The 19778-nt window shown below is 49.5% G+C and overlaps 1 protein-coding gene across 1 annotated transcript; it reads right to left on the bottom strand.

Annotated features, from left to right (window-relative positions):
* Window positions 1–9968: 9968 nt before the first annotated feature.
* COPS7A (COP9 signalosome subunit 7A) lies at window positions 9969–13190 on the bottom strand. Its single transcript, XM_063148504.1, has 8 exons — window positions 13002–13190; window positions 12828–12903; window positions 12243–12331; window positions 11966–12168; window positions 11393–11498; window positions 10892–11043; window positions 10711–10776; window positions 9969–10569 (listed from the first exon to the last, which is right to left on the bottom strand). Exons 1-7 carry the CDS (start codon window positions 13161–13163, stop codon window positions 10737–10739), a joined length of 828 nt encoding a protein of 275 aa, XP_063004574.1. The 5' UTR covers window positions 13164–13190; the 3' UTR covers window positions 9969–10569; window positions 10711–10736.
* Window positions 13191–19778: the final 6588 nt, after the last annotated feature.

Below are 19778 nucleotides of genomic sequence, written 5' to 3'. Positions count from 1 at the left end.
GCATGTGGGCACTAACAGAGACACACCTTGCTGGGGACTGACTGTCGAGCCCTGAGAAAAGGATGAAGCATCCTCTGGAAGCTCAGGGCAGAGTTTGCAGCGTTCCACCCTTCAAGGAAGTGCAGAACAGAGCCATGGCTGGAGCCCACTTCCCCGTGCCGTTTGTCCCATGGGAAACCCCAGTAGGAGTCACTGAATAGTTTGGTTTGGAAGGGACTTCAAAGACAGCAGCCTGCTGTCCCTGGCAGTGGAGTGACTTTCTGGAGGTGTCATAGGCAAGCCCTGAAGAGAGCAAGGCTGAAGGAGGAGCTCCACAGGAAAAAGCAGGGCTTGGGAGAGGTTTCGTGGAAGTAATCCTGGGGTTGGCAGACTGTGAAAGAAGGGACTGCAACAACAGCAGCCCTCATCTCTGGCACTCTTGAGCCAGTGCAAGATGTGGCACCTGGTGCTTTGATCCAGTGAAGAACCAGCTGAGCTCAGAAAGGTGCTCACAGCATGGAGATGGTGGCAGTAACCAGCTGCCAGGTCCTGGCCAGGTTTTGAGGTGATATCTGAGATGGAGGACAAATGTTGCATTAATAAGCAGAGAGGACTCAGTTTCTTCATGCAGAAAAGACTAATCTTTATTGTATAGGTCCTATTTTATATGGATTTATTGTATAGGTCATATTTTATAGGATTATCAGGAGGCAGTGTGTCAGATCTTAGTGATGGAGAATACATTCACACTTAGTTCATTGGTCAGTACATGGTATTTTGCATGTCTATCAAACTTTATAGTTAGTTTACATATTTTTTCTCCTGATTCTCTTGAGGCAGATCTTACTGTTTATGCAGGTGCTAGTTGTTTTTCACTCAAGAATAAGTTGTTGTGTTAACGAGCTCTCATACCAAGATTGTTTTCACACGGGAACTTGCAAATTACTTAGCTGCACTTAGAAGAAATGACAGGCTAGCTATTAATTTAACAGAGCAGGGCTGATTTTATGAGGCCTTTCTTTTATAATTCTTCTACCTGTCTACAACAACAGGAAGGTGGCCGTGGTGGGGATTAACATTGACCTTTGATCATGAGGATCCATTCCCCTTTGGGCATGGATTTCCTAATCTTGATCTAATCCCAAATCCCTTTATCTGGATTCAGCCTTTGCTCCCTGTTGGGTGCTGTCCTGATTACAGATTTAGGTAGGACCCTTGAGTGCTCTTCCACTGGGCAGTGGGAGGGTGATTACCTGGCTGCTGAGCCTTGCTGAGTGCTGCACACTCACTCCCAAGGTCTCAGCCTCCTCCAGGGCCAGCAGGGCAGGAGGAGGGAAAGGCTTCAGTGAGAGGAGAACTTGGTGTTAAGGCAGGAACCCAGGGGAGAGTTTCAGAGATCCCAAACCAGGAGCAGGGGAAGTATATTGAGAGGGTGAGCCCTTTGCCTGTCCCAGGCTGACATGGTACCTGCACTTGTGGCTTCAGAAAGCAGGAGGGTTTTCTCCAAAGAAGGGAACACGCTTACCCGGGTTCATTTTTTCCAGTGAGTTACAGTTTCAAGTGAAATGTTTTGCCCTTAAAAACCATCTACCTCCTGTATCAGGGCACAGGAAAGGCTGGGATGAGACTCTTCCATTTCTGAAGTGTCTCTGACAGCTGTGCCAGCAAGATGGAGGAAGAGAAGGCTGGATGTTCTCAACATGAAAATCAAACAGTATTTCTTTCAGATGGGCATGACATGGTTCCAAGTCACCCTTGTCCATCCAAGGGAGACAAAATCCCTTCTTGCTCCTTCTCCCATAGCTGTCACCTTCAAATTGGATGAATTGAAGTACCAAAATAGGGCAGTTCAGTGGTACTACTGCATCTTCCTAAGGAGCAAGTAGCACATCTGAAGTGAGACAGAGGGAAGGGGAGGGGGATAGAATGAGGTGGAGATAGGCTGGAAACACTAATGGGAAGATGGATAGTATAACCTTGGATGAGAATGCACTAGTTACACACAAATAAACCAGAAACTTAGGTGGTTTTGTTGGTTGTATATTCAGTTTTCCATAACTGAAAATATATCTTTAAAATTAAGCCCATTAGGGCTAGGAGGAACTTTGTCCTTACATGTTTTTGTGGGTAGCTCTGAAGGTCTGTGCATCTCTCACAGTACTTTTTGAGGTATTGTAAAATCCTGGGGGAATTGTAGAATACTGGGGAGAAAGAAGTCTGGGAAAGTTAACCTGGTGTCAATACTTGTAAATAAAAAATTAGATGGTATCCACACCTGCAAACCAGGCAAACTGACATTAAATCAAGATAAGAGATGCAAAATGCATTAAATTTAAAAATAAGCATTTATGTCTCAGTGCTTATGATATGTGATCTCACTTCTCAAAATTGTTCCTGTCCAACAACTGTGATAATTTCTGATTAAATTATGGGTTGGGTTAACAAAGGCACCACAGCAACTCAGAGTCAGAGGTTGCAACAGCACAAGGCATTTTATCTGGCCACACAAGACTCTGTTCTGAAGTAAAACAAGTTAGTAATTATTAAAACAACAAAAAGGTCAATATTATAAATTTTAGTTCACTGATAGATTTCAAGTAATGAGGGGGAAAAGAGAGTGTAGAATATGAAATTATTTCCAGTAGGACGTTGTTGTGAAACTAATGCTCATTAGTAACTTGATTAATGATCTGAAAGAAGGTATTAAACCAGTCCTGATGAAGCTTTCAGAGGATCCAAAGAACAATGAATGTAATAAATGTTGGAAAAAGATGAGATGTACTGAACAGTCAGTAACTATTGGTGTGTTTATTTATAAACAGTAGGTATTTTTGGCTGCACTGAATGCAGAAAAGACATTCACCCAGGGACATAAACACAGTCTGTGCTCTTTCAAGATGGAGAACTCCAAAAGGAATTGGGATTGGAAGACAACCAAGGAAATGAATGGTACTTGCATAATTCTTCCTCTTTGCAGATGGGTTACACTGGGATGCATTACCAAGAGCAGAGGTAAAAATTCTCCTCTTTGAAGAATCACAGAATGGTTTGGGTTGGAGGGGACCTTAAAGATCATCCAGTTCCAGCCCCCCTGCCATGGGCAGGGACACCTTCCTCTAGACCAGGTGGCTCAGAGCTCCATTCAACCTGGCCTTGGACACTGCCAGGGATGGGGCATCCACAGCTTCTCTGGGCAACCTGTGCCAGTGCCTCACCATCATCACAGTAAAAGATTTCATCCCCATATCCAGCACAAACATTCTCTCTTTCAGTTTGAAGCCATCTCCCTTCTCCTGTCACTACATGCTCTTGAAAATAGCCTTTCTTCATCTTTCTTGTGGGCTCCCTTCAGGTACTGGAAGGCTGCAATTAGGTCACCCCAAAACCTTCTCTTATCCAGACTGAACAATCCAAATTCTCTTTCATTTTCCCAGCCTTTCTTTGTAGAAGAGGTGCTCCATCCCTCTGATCAATTTGGTATATCAGAGTAGTGAACCAGTTGTGGGAAATCTGGGTATTGGACGCTAAAAAGGAAACCAAAGAAGGCTCAAGAAGGGTGAAACAAGGATGCCTTGAAGGCTGGAAACACTGCCCAGCACTGCAGGTTAAGGTGAGCTGAACTCCTGTGTCTGAGTTCACTCACTGGAGCACAGGCTGGCGTTACCTAATCGGGAATGAGGCTTCTGACAGCAGAGGGCTCTTCAGCCCAGCAGAAAACCTGCAGCGACCTCACCATGGAACTGGGAGTGAATGCAGACCTTGTCAGAGCAGTAGAGCACACCTCCGTTTCCCAGCTCCCCCCACTCCAAAGCCCAAAAAGAATTTGGGGAGTGGGCACAGGAACGGGTTGAGGGAATTCTTGGCCACTTGAGAAGCCAAGCAATGGGATTATACCAGTCCCAGGGCTTCAAAAACCTGTGAGTAGGAGAGGGAAACAGACTGGCACAGGGCTAGACTGAAGGGAAAGGTGGGAAGGGCAAAAAGAGACCTTTTGACTTGACAAGGGCTTCAAAGCAGGTGGGACCACAAAGAGCTGCAGGGAGCTGAGCTCTCTCTGGGCACAATGGTTTGCTCAGGAAACAAACAGGCACTGCCATGGGGCTGGAATGTAAAATCCTACAGGCTCCAGTGCTGGAGAACAAAAGGATTTAAAATAGACCTCAATCCAGTGTATAACTTAAAACTGACTTGTTTGATTTGCAGTATTTTTTTACTTTCCATAACACTCTAAAAAATGGACTTGATTTTATATTTCAACCCTGTCTTAAATGTAACTAGGATTTTTTTGCCTCCTGGGAATTTTCCTTTTTAAAGACAACACTTCAAAAACTGTTTCCATGGGGAAACTTCACTTTGGTTATTATTACTTCCACCATCTCCTCACATCTGGATGGCTTTTTAAATCCTGAGGGCACTTAATACAAACTTAGCGTGGGGGGAAAAGGTAATAAAAGGAAGGGAAATAGAACAGACACTACCTGTCTCCAACTGCTGGTGATGTAATGTCCAGAGGTAAGCTGGGAGATTAGACACTAGCCTCACCATTTCCATCCCTTACTAATGGCAGAAAAGGAGAACAAAGATTGCAAAAGAATAAATGCTTGAGTAAATAAATAAAATCCAGCAACATTGCCAGATTGGATGAGGGTAACACACAGGAGAACATAGGTGGCCTTGAAGTTGTCAGTAACAGCAAAAGGGCTAAAGTTTGTAGCACAGAGTGAAAGGGAAAAGGAGCATAGGGCCTAAAATCAAAATTTTGGTGATAAAATGAAGCTTCTTTGATTATGACCATCAGAAAAGAAGAAAGACTCTGGATGACCAGAGGAGAGGACATGCAATCCAGGAGGCATTTCTGGTAGCTGTAGATGTATGTTACTGTGCCTGTGAGAGATGCTGATCAGACTCCACCTGTGGAAGAGAACTGTGCTCATTTCTAGCCAAGAAAGCCTAAATTGAAGTGCAGGTAAGAGAGCACTTTTGCACTCTATTTGAAGAGCAAGTAAGAGAGTAAGGAGAGCTCACAGTGCACGAGGAGGCTGATTTGGTTAGTTAAGCAAAGTGAAGTCTGTCCTCAAGGGAAATAAACACCAGGGAGGAAAAACAGCTTCAGCTAGAGCCAGGCTGGCACAGGCACAAGAGAATATCAACTAGCTGTGAATTCACTTAAGCTGGAAATTAAAAAACTTTAAACCACTACAGCAGTTGGGTTCTGGGGCAGCCTGCCAAGGGCATCAGTGGGGACTGTAAAATTCACCAGCTTGGGATTGGCACCTGAGAAGCTTTTGCAAGGGATTGTGAGACCACAGTGGTGAGAGATCACACTCAGTCACCAGGAGCCTCCTTGCTTTTGCTCCCACCAAAGAGATCATCCATCTTCCCACATCCTGAAACCAATGCTAAATGCTTCAGAGGCAGATACAGCCAAAGCCTCCCCAGAAACATTTTCTCCTGATCTGAAGGGGCTGGCACTTTACTTGTCCTCAGAACAGGAGGGTGCAGGGCAGTTTTTAACATGTGCACAAGTGCTACAGGAATTCTGAACATTCTTGCTACTGTAAAAGGGTCACAGCTCTCAAATCCTGCTGACATTTTGCTGCCTATTGAATTCATCACAACAGGAATATAATTGCACACTGCACAAAGAATTTTTGCAAATGAACTCCTTTCCTTGGCAGGAGAAGAGCTTGCCACCAGCAGAGGAGGCAGACAATAGTCCAGCCTAGTTCCACACTGGATCAAGAGGGGTGCTCCTGGAAAACTGCAGAAGATGAGAGAAAAGCACCCAAAAGATGGGGTGCCTGTGGAACCAGCAGAGAAAACAGGTGGTTTTTATATGAGTATTTCAGCTAAGCAGTGACTAGTACTAGGAAAAGGGATGAGGAAAGAAGAGCCCTGCAGGTGGGAACACAGACAGACTCCCATGGAGAGGATGGCAAAAAGGGAAAGGGGTCACAGAAGGAAAATGAGCAGCTATTCCAGGGCATACAAAGAAGACAAGAAGGATGTCAGAGATCTGAGAGACACATTTGCAGCAGCTGACATGAGCTGTGAGATTCTTCTGACTACTCTACCTTGCTCTGCATCAGAATCCTGCAGAGGCAGGGCCCCGTCCCAGGAAGGATGGCTCAGCTGTGGCAAGCAGCAGGCACGGCCCTCAGTGGCTGCTGTCAGGGGGGTCTTTGTACAAAGGTACAGCCCCACGGGCAGCAGAGGGGGACACACACCATCGGTGCCAGCTCTCCCCACAGCCCCACCTGGCACCCACCTGGCACAAAGGGCCTTCAGGGGAGCACCCTGGTGCAGGAGAGGCAAGGCATCCCTGCAGGGAGCTCTGGGGACCACACAGATGTATGATCACCCTGCAGACCAGCAGGTGCAATCTGGCTGGCATGGCCACGGCCTCTGCAGCACCACTCCTCAGCTGGCACCAGGAGCTCACCAGGACGCAGGTGGTGGGCACAAGTTCTGCTGCTGGGCGGGGCTGCCATCCTCCCTGCTGCCCCAGACAGGCCTGAGGGGGGAAACCTGCTGTCCATCCAGAGATGTGCCCCCCAGCCAGTGTCAGTGGTGCAAAGGAGGCTCGGTAATGTGTACCAGCACTTGGGTCCACACCAGCCCATCATTCTTCAGGGAACAAAGCACCCTGCCAAAGGTCTCCTCTGGAGAACAGAGGCAAGGGCAGCCTCAGCAACCCCAGTAAAGAAAATATTGACTCCTTCTGAGCACTCAAGGACCATCTCTGACTCCAGAGGTACCTCAGCACAGAGCAGTGCAGGATGGGGAGTACTTTAGATAAGCCCTGCAGGGTGTCTGCCCAGCTGTGACACCTCTCCCCACCCTCCAGGTATGGATGGGCACTGCTGCAGAAGCCAAGCTGCTGGCAGCAGCTGCCCAGCACCTTCACCACCTTCAAGAAGGGGAGCAGCAAGCTCCCCAGAAGAAATTGTGTCCCAAGAGTGCAATAATTACCAACATTAACACCAATCCCGTGTTACCTCTTGCCACGGGGCAGCTGGAGGCAGCTGGCAAAAGTTGGACATCAGTGATGGAGCAGTTCAGGTCCTCTCCTGCCTCCTCCCTTTTTTGAACCCATGTGAGAGCCCCATGCAGGTACCCAAAGAGGGTTTGCAATGAATCACTGTGCAAGAGCTGTTAGACTTTCTGTGCTGGGGGTGGCAGATCTCCTGCTCCTCATTTTGCGATGGACATTTCTCTGTACCCTCTTCTACAGCCCCCTAAACCTGATTCCTTTGCAGGGCTTAATGTGTCCAGGTATTTCTGTTTTCCTCTACTCAGGCCCTTTCCTTGGGAAAAAATGGGTTAAAACATAAAGACATTTTAAAATGAAAACTTATAATGCTCAGTACTTACCTCACTCTTGCCATCTTCAAAGTGATTTATAAATGTTAACTAATTAATTAATCTTCACATCTTCTCCAACTGAAATTCAGAGTCACGGCTGAAGCGAGCAGAAAAATAAAACCCGTGGTTTTCAGGTGAAGGGCAAAGGCAAACCTATGCTCCTGCCCTCTGTTTGCCATCCAGCAAGGCAATTTGCAGCAATACTTTCATTCTGCACTGCAACCCTCTCATTTATTTTCAGTCCTACCAAAGGTCTGAAGTAATTTTATGTGCTACCTCCAGCTTTCCTTTTCTTAATGGAGGTCTTAAAAGGTGCTCCCTTTGAAAAGTAAACAAAATGGAAGACTTTCAGAGCTGTGTTTAATCCCAAACTCTCCTAAAATCCATAACACAGCCAGCCTTGAGAGGGGGATACAGGCAAATGGGAAGGGGGAGCAAAGCCAATCTATGGCAAATGCTGCTCCCAGAGGATGAGCTGACCCTGGGACATGGTGGGGAGGCCATGGCTGTCAAATAACAAAGTTATGGCACGAGGAGAGAGCCAGACTTGTGCCAGCTGGGACTGAGCTGTGAGGATCCAAGTGTGGGCCTTCAGCACAGCCTGGGGCTGGAGTGGTGAGCCCCACCAGTCCCACGCTGGTCCACACGTTGGCTGCTGTCACCCACGTGGGAATTGGTGCTCCCAAGGCTGATGGCAGCGCGTGGCACAGAGCTCGGGCACTGCTCTGCCCGGCCCTTGCTGCACAGGGCATCACACGAGCACTGTCACATGCAGCCAGCCTGGAGCTCTCAGTGCTGCCTTCCAACTCCACTCCTGGGATCTGCAGCATGGATTTAAACTGGATTCAGGGCATTGAAACAGAGCCTTTGTGTCTAAAAGCCACCGTTTGGTTAAAGATAGCAAAGCCCAGCAGACCAGAGAGGAGATGAGGCACTCGGGGCAAGGCGCTGTTACAGCTGCTCCTCCTGAGCAGCAGGTTCTGGTGGGACACAAAGATCCTCCTCCAGTACTGGTAACTTCAGCTCTCCCTGGAGGTGACACTGCTCCAGCCCGGCTCCCGCTGGATGTCAGCCAGTGGCTGTTAGGACACGTGCTGTGTCCGACTGCTCAGCTCCATCCAAGCCCATTCTCATCACACCCCAATGGCTTTGCAAGCAGCACATCTTTCAAAGGGTGTCAGGTGCCAGACATGTGGCAGGTGCTTGACAGGTATCTCCTCCCCTGTTGGCACCTCAGCTCCAGACTAGCCCTTCCCAGGGAGCTGAAGATCTGGTACATATGGGCATTATTGTTCCTGCAGACAATCACAAACACAGCGAGCACAGAGCCTCTGCTCCCTGACAGAGACAGATGAAGGTGATGTGACGCAGAGGGAAGAAGGCTCAGGTGATTTAAACAAAAGCTGGAAGCTTGGTCACACTGCCTCCCAACAATTTATGGAGGACAGGATTCATCAGGGAGGCTCCCAAATTAGTTAGGCCTCTCTAGATGGGCATACACAACCCAGGCCCAGCTATCCCTTCATGTGCTCCAGCAGCCAGATTTGTGTTTCCCATCTGGCCAACTTCGTACCAAAACTCTCCCACTTGGCACTTCTGGGCCAGGCAACTACAGCCAAGGTGCTCGATGGTGGAAGGTGTGGGGCTGCCTGAGCTCCTGGGAGACACCAGCCAGTGAGAGCCATCACCCCAGGAGAGCTGGCACATCCCTGTCCCCAGCAGAGCCAGGCGCTAGCCCAGCCCTGTGACCACACACAGAGGAGCAAACAAAGCTGCTGGGGAGTTTCAGGAGTTCATGGCTTCGGGTGACAGGGCTATCCCACTGACAGTCAGGGCTGTGTTACAGCAGCCTGGAATTAGCAAAGCAGGGATATTGCATTGAACCTGCCTTTTGTGGGGTTTGAGATCTGGGATGGCACCTTGTTACCACCGAAACAGGCACAGACTCACCCCCCTCCCCTTTACAAGACTTGCTCACACCTTGGCTCCAGCTCCCACCTGTCTGCACAGGGAGCTCACCCAGGAGAAAACCCACCTCAGCCAGTGAACCCAACATGGCCCCATAGAGACAAAGCCCCCAGTTTCCCTTCACTGGATAATTTTTTTCCGTGGTTTGCTCACACACAGGAACACAGGTTCAGGGAATCAAATTTTAGTCTTGGCACAAGGCGCAGAACCAAGCGGGGGTGGGAGTCACGGTGTCAATTTACATTTACATCAGCTACATGTCATGGAGAGGCAGTGTGACACTGACACCCGTCTGACTCGGCTCCAAGCCAGCCCCGAGGAGGCATCCTTTGAAGAATCTGAGTTAGGTTTTTTCCTGGGCATCTCACAGGAGTCACTTTCACTGATTTGGATTTTTTTTTTCCAACCAGACATCACCACCACCCGAGAACAGCTTGTGCAGCATCCATCCTGTGAGAACTCACACATGTGGGCATTGACTCTGTTACCTCCACCTGTCAGGCAAGTCCCCACATCACTTTCCATTCTGTCCAGGATCACAAGACACACAGTATTGACACAAATAAGGACTTCTTCTTCAGTCTCTGCACCCTCCTCTGAGACTACCTGCAAATCACCTTTTGAAGAGTCTAGAGGAAAATCAACCACACAAGGAACACTTTAAATAAGATTTATGATTCACTTCTGTTTTATGGACTCTCATCCCAACAGAGATACTACCTTTGAGAAGGGAAACTTTGAGGGAATATTCCACCCCAAAATGGGATAAAGGCTCTTAATGTCACAGCTTATTTTGGAACCTCCAGAACTGGTGTACAAGGCAAAGAGATGCCACCCACAGGAGCACAGGTTTATATAGATATGTCCATAGATCTATATTTTTATTGTTTTATATATATTTATAATATATTTATATATTTTTTAAAAGAATCCCTTCAAAAACTACCCTCCCACCTAGCAAAACAAAGATTAAACAAAGACTGTGTCCTGGAGCAAAGTATCCCAGGGGGTCTCATGGAGCCAGAACGACTGCTGTGCACCAGCACCCTCTTTCCAAGCTTTTGTGATGCCCTGGGGGTGCCAAGGTGACTGTCACACCTTGTGGCTCCTGAAATTGGCCTGTCAAAAGACAGGGAGAGAGAAAGAGAGAAACACGTGGCCATGGCGACGGGGGCTTGGGCGGTTGGGGAAACAGCAAGGCGTACAACCTGAAGCTCAGAGTGTGAAATGCTGCGATGAAAAGGAGGGAGACGCTGCCTGCAAGGTCGGTAAAGGAGAAAGAAAAGAGAACAAACGTGCAGGAGAGTTAGCTGGCAAGATGGGTCTCGGAGAAGAGCTCAGAAGCATCACACTTGGGACCCCTGCTACCCCTCCATCCCCCAAATCTCTTCCTCTCACCCTCCCAGTTGTGAAGGGAGATCCAGCTAGTTTGATTTAGACCAAATCTTCGTGCTGCCCCGGAGCCTGCGGACACAGGGGGAAAAAAAACGAAAAATAACAGTTCAAAGTGGTTCATATCTCTCTCCCTTCCTGGGTGCACAGAGCAAAGTGCCCTGGTGCTCCCCCACACACTGCTCACCCCTTGGCCTTGGAGGTTTTCTTGCTCGCCTGGCGCTGGTTGGTGCCAGGGGCCGGCTCCCGGAGCTCCGTGAGGTGCTGCTCTGGGTCCTGGGACGTGGCTGCTGCAGCGGCTGCTGTTGTCACTTTAATGGTCTTCTTCAGGTTTGCCACCTGCAACAGCAGCAAAGACAGAGCTAATGTGTTTCCCAAAGCCGGAGATTTTTTGGCTATGGATTTTTTCAGTTGCCCTCTGAATTTTTTTAAATTTCTTTCTAAAGGAAGCCCTGGAGCTAAGAGCTGCAAGCTCCCATCAAGCAAAAGAGCCAACATCTGTCCAGGCCCCTGCACTGCAGAGCAGTATTAAGCTGATTTAGGACTCCTCTTCAGGCACAAGTCCCTGGGGGGTCTGGCCTGGGGAGAAGGCAATGCCTCACTCCAGCAAGACTGTAACAACCACAGCACAGTGGCTCTAGCTGTTTAAAGGCAGGGCCTTTGGCTGCTCCCTGCTGCAGGCACTCACCTCGCTCTCGATCTGCTGCTTCAGGGCCAGCTGCTGCTCCTTGTGCTGGTTGGCCCTGCTGACCTGCTCCTCGATGCCCGAGAGCACAACCTCACAGCCCTGGCACCTGGAGAGGAGACACACCACTGAACAGGCCAGGGAATTGGCACAGCACAGCGACAAACGTGACAGACAGCAGATTTCAACTCCAAAATCACTGGGAAGTGACAGCTATGCCAGGCAGGGAAGATACAGGGGCAGGAGTCTGATGTAATAACGCAGGGAATTACATTATTATCTGGGAGAGGGACACGTAACAAAGCCATGCTGGGTTAAGAACTACAGATAAACACTCAGGAAGCCTCCTGCCAGCAGCCAGCGCTGTGCCAAGGCTGCTGCATCCCCATCACCCCTCCAGACACAAACAGGGGAATTACTTTTGGGAAATTACTTTCCATTGGAGTATGGGAGAGGGGATCGAGTAGGTCACCTCCCAACACCACCCACCCTTAGCAACACACAAAGGATCCAGGGAAGCCAGCGGCCACTCCTGCAATCTTTTTGGGGTGTTAGTACTGGGGGCTTCCTCCTCACCACTCCTGCAATGTGCGGGTGATGGTGCTAAGCTCCTCCCTCCGGATGTCCCTCCCAATGCTGTAATCCACCTCCAGGCGCTGGTTCCGTTGATCCAAGCTCCCTCGCAGCACATCTGCATACACAGCCTCAATCACCAGGTCCTCCAGCTGCCGCACGTTCTTCAGCTGCAACTGCTCCAGCAGCACCGAGTAGGGGATGCACTGTGGAAACACGATGGTAACTAGCACCAGACAATCCCAGTGGGAGGAGAGCTCAGGAAAAACAGGGCCACTACCTTGATCTTGGCAGCCAGAGTGACGACTGACAGGTGCCTCAGTTTGTTCTTCTGGGCCTCTGTCAAGGGAGGGAGGTTTGCTGCTTCAGCTGTCGTCAGGGGAAAGAATGGGATATTAGAATTTATGCCTCGTTTCCCAGTTCTGCACAGAAGCACCTGTACCACACCCGTCTCTTAAGACGTCTGCACACCAATCCCCCAAGTGGTGCTTCGTCTTGCCAAGCCATCCCCATCAATTCTCAGCTCAAAAGACCTTTTCTGGGCAGCCTTTCTTCCTGCCACCCTCAACTCAGCACTTCTAGCTGTCCCATGGTTATTTATGCGAGTCTGCACATCCCAATGGATATCCAAGTCTCTCCCCGGCCCCTCAGAAACGCCTGTCAGGATGCTCTTTGGCAGGTGGCAAATGGCAGCGTCAATCTCCGCCAGGCACCCGCTACTCTGGGGCCCAGAACACAACCGGGCGTGTGTCGGGCCGGGGGCTCAGCCCTGGCTGCACGGTGGGGCCCCTGCGCCCCGGGTCCCCGCGCGTTTCCCACCCCGCGGATCCCCACCCCGGGCCGGGGGGCTCGGGCCCGGCCTCACCCAGGTAATCCGCGTAGGTGCCGTAGGCGAAGATGGTGAGGAGGCGGAACACGGGGGAGAACTCGCTGTCGGCCAGCTGCGGGGACACAGGGTCAGGCGGCGCCGCCGGGCCGCGGGCAGGGCCGGGCCGGGCCGGGCAGGGCCCGGCGGGGCCGCGGGGCGGGCGGCTCTCACCTCGCGGACGGCGGGCATGTCCAGCAGCTCCCCGAACACGTAGATGCCCGGGGCCTCCAGCACCTGGTGGATCAGGCTGGCGAGCGCGGCGCCGCGGGCCGCCTTGGCCAGCAGCAGGAACTGCTCCTGGCTCTGCCCCGTCACCTTGCCCTCGGCCGCCATGGCGGGGCCCGGCCCGGCCCGCCCGGCCCGGCCGCTCGCTCGCCCCCCGCAGCCCCGGCCCGGCCGCTCCCGGCCGGCCCCGCGCACCCGCCCCACACCGCCGGCGCACGGCGGCCGCTTCCGCGTGTGACGCGCACCCGCCGTCCATTGGCGGACCCGGCGGTTTGTCCCGCCCCCGCCGCTTCCCCATTGGCCGGGCCGGGCGCCGCGCGGCGGCGCAGTCCCGCCGCCAGGGCGCCCCCCGCTGGCGGGGCTGAGCGCTGCCGGCCGTGCAGCGCCTCGTCCGTCCCGCGGCCGCTTCGTCAGTCCACCGCATTCCCGGGCCATTCCCGGCCATCCCGGGCCATTCCCGGCCATCCCGGGCCACTCCCGCCCAGCCCAGGCCACTCCCAGCCATCCCCGGTCAGCCCGGGCCATTCCTGGCCACTCCCAGCCGCCCTTGTCACCCTGCCATGGCAGCGTTCATGTCCCCGGGCCAGCACAGGCTGTGGTCTGCCTGCGGCGCAGCCTCCGCCGCCAGCCGCTGGTCCTCAGCCTTTTGGCCCTGCTGGTCACTGGCACCAGCCAGCCCTCAGCTCCTTTCTGCGCTGTTCTCATGCCCTGCTCACCAGCAGCTGCTGTGTGCTCACTGCTCTCTTCTTTTTCACGACCCATCCATCCTCTGTCGAAACCTCCCAAACTGCCCAGCCACAGTGAGATGTGCAAGGCAATCAATGCCAGATGAACATCCACATATTTATGGGTCTTGCCAGTCTGGTGAATATCTGCTCCTCATCCCTACACCTGGAAATGTTCGAGGCCAGGATTGATGGCGCTCTGAGCAGCGTGGTCTAATAGCACAGCTCCCTGCCTCCAGCAGGGGTGTTGGAACAAGATGATTTTTAAGGTCCCTTCCAACCCAAACCATTCCGTGATTCTATGATTAATGTTGAAATAGCTGGTGAGAAAACAGATGCACTACTATATGGCATGGTGTTTTTCACATCTCAATGATCTATTCTATAAGCACCACGCCAGAATTAAAAGAGGTGCATGGAATACCTTGTGTGTGCCCACACATCACTCTCATTTTTGCTTTCACACCATTAAGATCTCACTATTTTGGGGATATGTAAATGTAAAAAATCTTATGTTGCAAAGCACTGTACTTATGTATTTAAGCCGTGCATTTCTTAAATCCCTGCATGCCTCCCCTCCTCTACTGCATTAATTTTTACAAAAAAATGACTTTACTATCTGCTGAATCATTAACCATCGCACTTGTCAAGAAATGCATCCCTGATGCAGGCAGGGTATGGCCATAAAACGATAGTTTAAACGCTCCACAAGGATAGAAATGTTTCTAGTGCACCTTAAGTACCTCTTGGTGGGTGTATGAGTTACAGCAATGCGGTCATTGCTGAGGGCACGCTTCCCTGTGCCAGGTGAGAGAGAACAGAAACTGGGGGTCATTTGGGGAAAAAAACACCCACACCTTCAGAGCTCTTCTCATCTTGTATAAATCACACCGTGGGCAGAGGTGAGTGGTGAGGGGACTGGGAGGAGAGCAGGCAGTGTGCATTTCAATAAGCAATATTAAGCTGTTTGGCCAAGAGTTTCCAGTGCATCACCAATTTCCTCATGGCTGGCTCCTTCAGAAACCCACAAAGATTTTCCATGAAATAAAAAGAGGCAACAAATTGATGGGAGCCCGATACAGTCTATGCAGGCAGCACGGTTTTAGGATGTTAAAATCATAGAGCCATCAGGGCAAGTTTGCACTCCAGCACATGATTGCCAGCAAGAGATTTGGGCTTCAGCTGGATCAGTTTAGCACATATTAAAGACAGTTGACTTGTGCTTTGCCAGACTTCTGTAAGTGCAACATCTTGAAATAAGTGTAACATCTTGAAGTCTTCATCTGGGTAAAGTCTACGTTTGTTAAGATTTTACTTGCCAGTATCAACAACTCTCATCTCCTGCTTTGACTCTAGTTCTTGTCACACAGCTGCTGTGGCTGAGTCACGGAGAAGGCTCCTTTGGGGCACAGTTCTGCTCCAAACACAATTTCAGAGCTAGGAAACATAACCCCTGGCTGCCTTGGGGAGTTGGATCATTGTCTCCCAAGCTCATTTGTACAGCTCAGGGTCACTCTCTTCAGTCCCTAAGGCTCCTTTAGTGTTTGGTCTCCTCACTGAGGCCACTGAGAGAAGGAGGGAACAGTGAGGACAGCCATGGTCAGTGTGAAAAACTGAACTTGTAATGTTAATGATCGTGCCACGAAGATTAGGTGGACATCTCTTAAAACAAATTCCAGGCATAAGGAGCAAAACAGTCTGAGTGCTGGGCCAGAGAAGCAAACATGTGCCCTGAAAGGGAAGGGCACTCAAACCCTCAGTCCTGCTCTTGTAGGGCACATTTTCATTTATGTGAACCATTTTCATTATGTGATCATTTTAGCTTTGAGATGTCACGGTCTCGTTTGCCTCAAAAATCCAAAGCGGAGCAAAGAAACTTCTCTGATCATCTTCCACTAGTAACTGAGCATGGGCACAGTCCGTGAGCTCTCCCAGGAAAGTGCCTCACGCCTGGTGGCTCTGGGCATTGTTGGAAGCTACCCTGGGTCCTCAATGAACAAAGCAGTAAGGAGCATTTCCTATGCTCCACTCAGGTAAAATGGGACCAAGACATATTTTACCCACCAGGCATTTCTTCAGGAAGATCATGATGACCCAGGGAAGGGGGAAAGTCTATCAGTCTGTATTCTCAGAGCCAGCAATATTTGGCTTCTCCATGCAGCAGGATGAAGGGAGAGGCAGGCAGGTAATGTTGGCTGAGAGCTGTGAAGGCAGGTTGCAGGGCAGTATTGACAAGGGCACCATCTCCTCTCTGCTTTCCCCTCCCTATTTCTATTTAGGCCTGATTCACCGTAGCCTCACACCTGCTGTCTTCACTTACACCAGTGCAGGGTGCATTCAAATCAGGTTCAAACGTAACCCTGCTGATTTGTAGTGTTTTATTACTCTCTTCCCCACCCCCTTGCCGGCTCCTTCCATCTCAGTTTTATCTCTGTATCGATCTGTTTCTCTCACACTCTCTGACACGCTTGCTGCCTTTCATTATTAGTTAGATAAAGCCTGGCAGCCTGAGCATCCTAGCTTACATGATGCTCTCTCGGTCTCCTCCTCCACTTTGGCCCCAATTCCTATGGTCTGTGTGCTGGGTCCCCAAGTTTTTGTCTGCTCCTTTTTTATCCTGCATCAAGGGCAAAGACTAGAAGGTCCTTTCAGTGACTCAGATCCTGCACTCTCCCAATGAGGAGGTCATCGTCTTCACGAGTGCAAAAGTCATGGGTAACATCTCCACAACTTAGCAAAACTTTGGCCTCATCCCTAGATTGGAGTGCTGGGTGTTGAAATTAAATCCCAGCCTCCTAGAGGCAGTAACTTCTGTGCTTTTGCTTTCCTCACAAAGCAAACACCTATCTTTATGGTCACAGGGAAACTGTGAAATGTGATTTTCATGTAACCAAAAGAGCCGAAAGTAGGAGGCGAAGAGTGCAGATGAAAGCAAGTCTGTACGACATTTCATAATTTTAAGATAAATCTTGTGACATGGAGACGTTCTGTGTTGTTATTTCGGAATGCTTGGGATTTCTGATCCTAGCTGTAACCACCCCCTAGCATCATCCCTCTCTTCTGATCTCGCTCTGATCTCTACAGAAAGAAACCTCCATTCTCTTTGTGCTACAGATCCACTTTCTTTCCTCTCTGCTCCCTGTCCCACTTTAAAGCTGTAGAGCTCATTCTGGGTTCTTCCTTTCTTCGCCACCACAGAATCCAACTAACTTGTCAAAACGCTGAAGACATTTTTTTTCACCAGTCCCTCTCCAAACATAGCAGAGTCACATCTCATGAGACGATTTTTCACAACTGTGTGTAACACGGACTCTGAGACAAAAACACTGTAAGGACAAGGGAGGCTGGCATGACTCTCTTGGATACCAACATGATACAGAAGCCTTTTAACCCTTTAGTTTGTACTGGGCTAATGCACACAGGGCTTACACTTAAAATCAGCCCAGTATCAGCTGCTTGAGGGTAGCTGCATGATAATTCTTCCTCTGATCTGCTCTCACAGCCCTCAGGATTCTGCAGACCAGGAACTGTCTTCCAGACAGGCCTCCGGTTGTGATTCAAAGACTCCAGAAGAGAGAGGATCCTGCACTTCACTAGGTAGTTTGTTTCTGTGATTAATCACTCTCCAGTGACTGGCTCTTGTTATTCCCTGCCAGAATATTTGGTAGACTTTTCTCCAGGAAAGGAGTGATACTGCAAGCAAGTCATGTCTCGTTCTGCTTTTTGATATATTAAACAGGTTGACCTCTTTAAATTACTGAGATCTCCAGCCTTCAGATCACCTTTGATTCAAAGTTATTTTTAAAATATGGAGCATAAAGCACTGAACAGTTTTCCAGCATGAAAACTGTCTTACTCATACACAGAGAGAGGTTTAATCGTCTCCTTGCTGCCATCCTCACTTCTGTCCTTACACAGACAGGAATCACTTCAGACTCATTGCTGCAGCCTGGACCACTGATTCTGTGTTCAGTTTTCTGCCTGTTACAATCCCCACATATTTTTCAGAGCACCTCTTTTCAGGACTGGAAGTTATTCCCTGTAGACGTGGGCAATTTTTTTTCCTGTTTGTGGCTGTACAATTTGCTCTCAACAGTCCTTATAAGAAGTTTTATGAGAATGGCCACCTTACTGAAAGGGGCAGGTCACTCTGTCCTGGTCCTATCCTCATTATTTTTAACACTCTAACAATATTTGTGCCCTCAGTAAATTGTGTCAGAATGAACTATATCTGCTCACCAAGCACTGAATAAAATGGTGAGTCATACCTGACCCGGGACTCATTCCTGGGCATCCACATGAGAAACACTGCCACTCAATGGTGGGCTTCCAGGGATGACCTCCTTTGTGTTTACAGGGCGTTAAATGGAGTTAACCAGCTCACTTAACCTCCTGCTCTGTTAATGTTGCATAACGCTTTTTTTTCTTATCAGCATGCTTTGGGAAATTAACACTTCCAGAAGCCTGGATAGATCTGAGCCATCACCTTTCCCAAACAAACCTGTAGTCACATCAAAGACTGACACGAACAAAACAAGTTTATGCAGCAAGATTAGTTTCCTCCAAACCAGGCTGATTGGCATTAACTGGAGAATCTCATATCACCTCTTTGTTGCTTTGCCGAGAATTTTTCAGGTCTTCTGTTTGCTCTTTACAAATATTCACAGGGCACAGTTCTCTTCCAGTCTTCTGGGATGTCTCTGATATTCCAAAGCTTATTAACCCCTTGTTTGGTGAGCAGTAGGGCAGAGGAAACTGGGTTCCCTGTGGACTTTTTTTTTTTTTCCTGTATGTTCTGTACCTTCCACTACCACACGTTCAGCAGGGGTCTCTTGAGGCACCCCTCCCATGGCTTGCCACATCTGTGAGGGGCAATTTCTTCTACAGTCTACATCACTGGGCTCCCCCACCACTCTCTAACATTACACAGCTTTTTTACATAGCTCAGAGCTCTTTGTTACATCTCTAAAATGACACAGCTTTCCCAACATTTTCTGCTTAATTCTTTTGGCCTGCTGGATGGGCTGCTCTGACCTGTGGGGCTTTGCCCAGCAGCATGGCTACAGGCTCTGTTCCAGCACAGGCATTGGAAGCATCTCCTTCCTCTGTCAGGCTGCTGGTTTTCATACAATTTGTTGGAGCTTATTTACCTTCTAGAATCTGGTCATTTTGTCAAATCCATGGCAACTAACAGACAGACAGACAGACAGGATTCTGCAGGCAGCAAGGCAACAAGGCAACAAGGTGGGTCTCTCTTCCCTTAAGAAACAACAGTAAAGCCAGCAGCAGTGGCCTGCCTGGGCTCAGGATTCCTGGGTGTAAATGATCTGTACGTGATCACTGCCAGACAGAAATAACAGCCAGTAACACCTAATTCCATCTCTCCCCTCAAATTTCCATGTAATTTTACATTAGCTTTCCTTTGAAAAGGAAACCAAATGAGCCATTCCATTTAAATCACGTAAGAGTGAGGTACAAGTGACATCAGCCCTTGAGCTCTCTGTTCCCATCATCTCGATAGCTTTCCTGATTCCCCCCACCACATCTACCAAGGTTTCCTTGGTCCCTAAAAAAATCCTGCTCTTTGTCCTCTCTCATATTTCTGACTCCTTTTGCTGCCTTCTGTAGTTTTACTCTTCAGGGGGATTTTCAGTGTTTGCGTCATTTGGATTTTCACCCTTTAGCTGACCTTTCCCTGGTTGAAATTTCTCTTCTGTTTTGTGCTTCCCAATTATACTAAACACATTCGTCAGGATTTGAAAAGGTCAGAGAGAGCCTGTGTGCCTGATGTAGCCCCTTCCAGAGCTTTCTACCTTCTGCTCCTTCCAGGTGAGGAAGCAGGGGGAGAAGCACAGAGAGCGAGACAAGCTGAGCGCTGACTTGTGCTGCTCCACCATGTCTGCACGGGGGGTTTGTCGGGATGACACAATGAGGGATCACTGAGCAAGGTTTGTGCAGATGATTTGTACAAGTCCTGGGAGAGCTGGAATGAGAAGGC

Source organism: Melospiza melodia, chromosome 2 (genome assembly GCF_035770615.1).
Source record: "Melospiza melodia melodia isolate bMelMel2 chromosome 2, bMelMel2.pri, whole genome shotgun sequence".
In the NCBI taxonomy this organism is placed as follows: Eukaryota; Metazoa; Chordata; class Aves; order Passeriformes; family Passerellidae; genus Melospiza; species Melospiza melodia.
This window is presented reverse-complemented; position numbering and strand designations above follow the sequence as displayed.

Excerpts from the sequence above, each read along its gene's own strand:
- COPS7A (XM_063148504.1), bottom strand. The coding sequence starts at position 13,163 with ATGGCGGCCGAGGGCAAGGTGACGGGGCAGAGCCAGGAGCAGTTCCTG. Across the intron at positions 12,904-13,001 it reads ACATGCCCGCCGTCCGCGAG|CTGGCCGACAGCGAGTTCTC; the intron begins GTGAGAGCCGCC and ends GTGTCCCCGCAG. Across the intron at positions 11,044-11,392 it reads AGCAGCAGATCGAGAGCGAG|GTGGCAAACCTGAAGAAGAC; the intron begins GTGAGTGCCTGC and ends CTGCTGTTGCAG.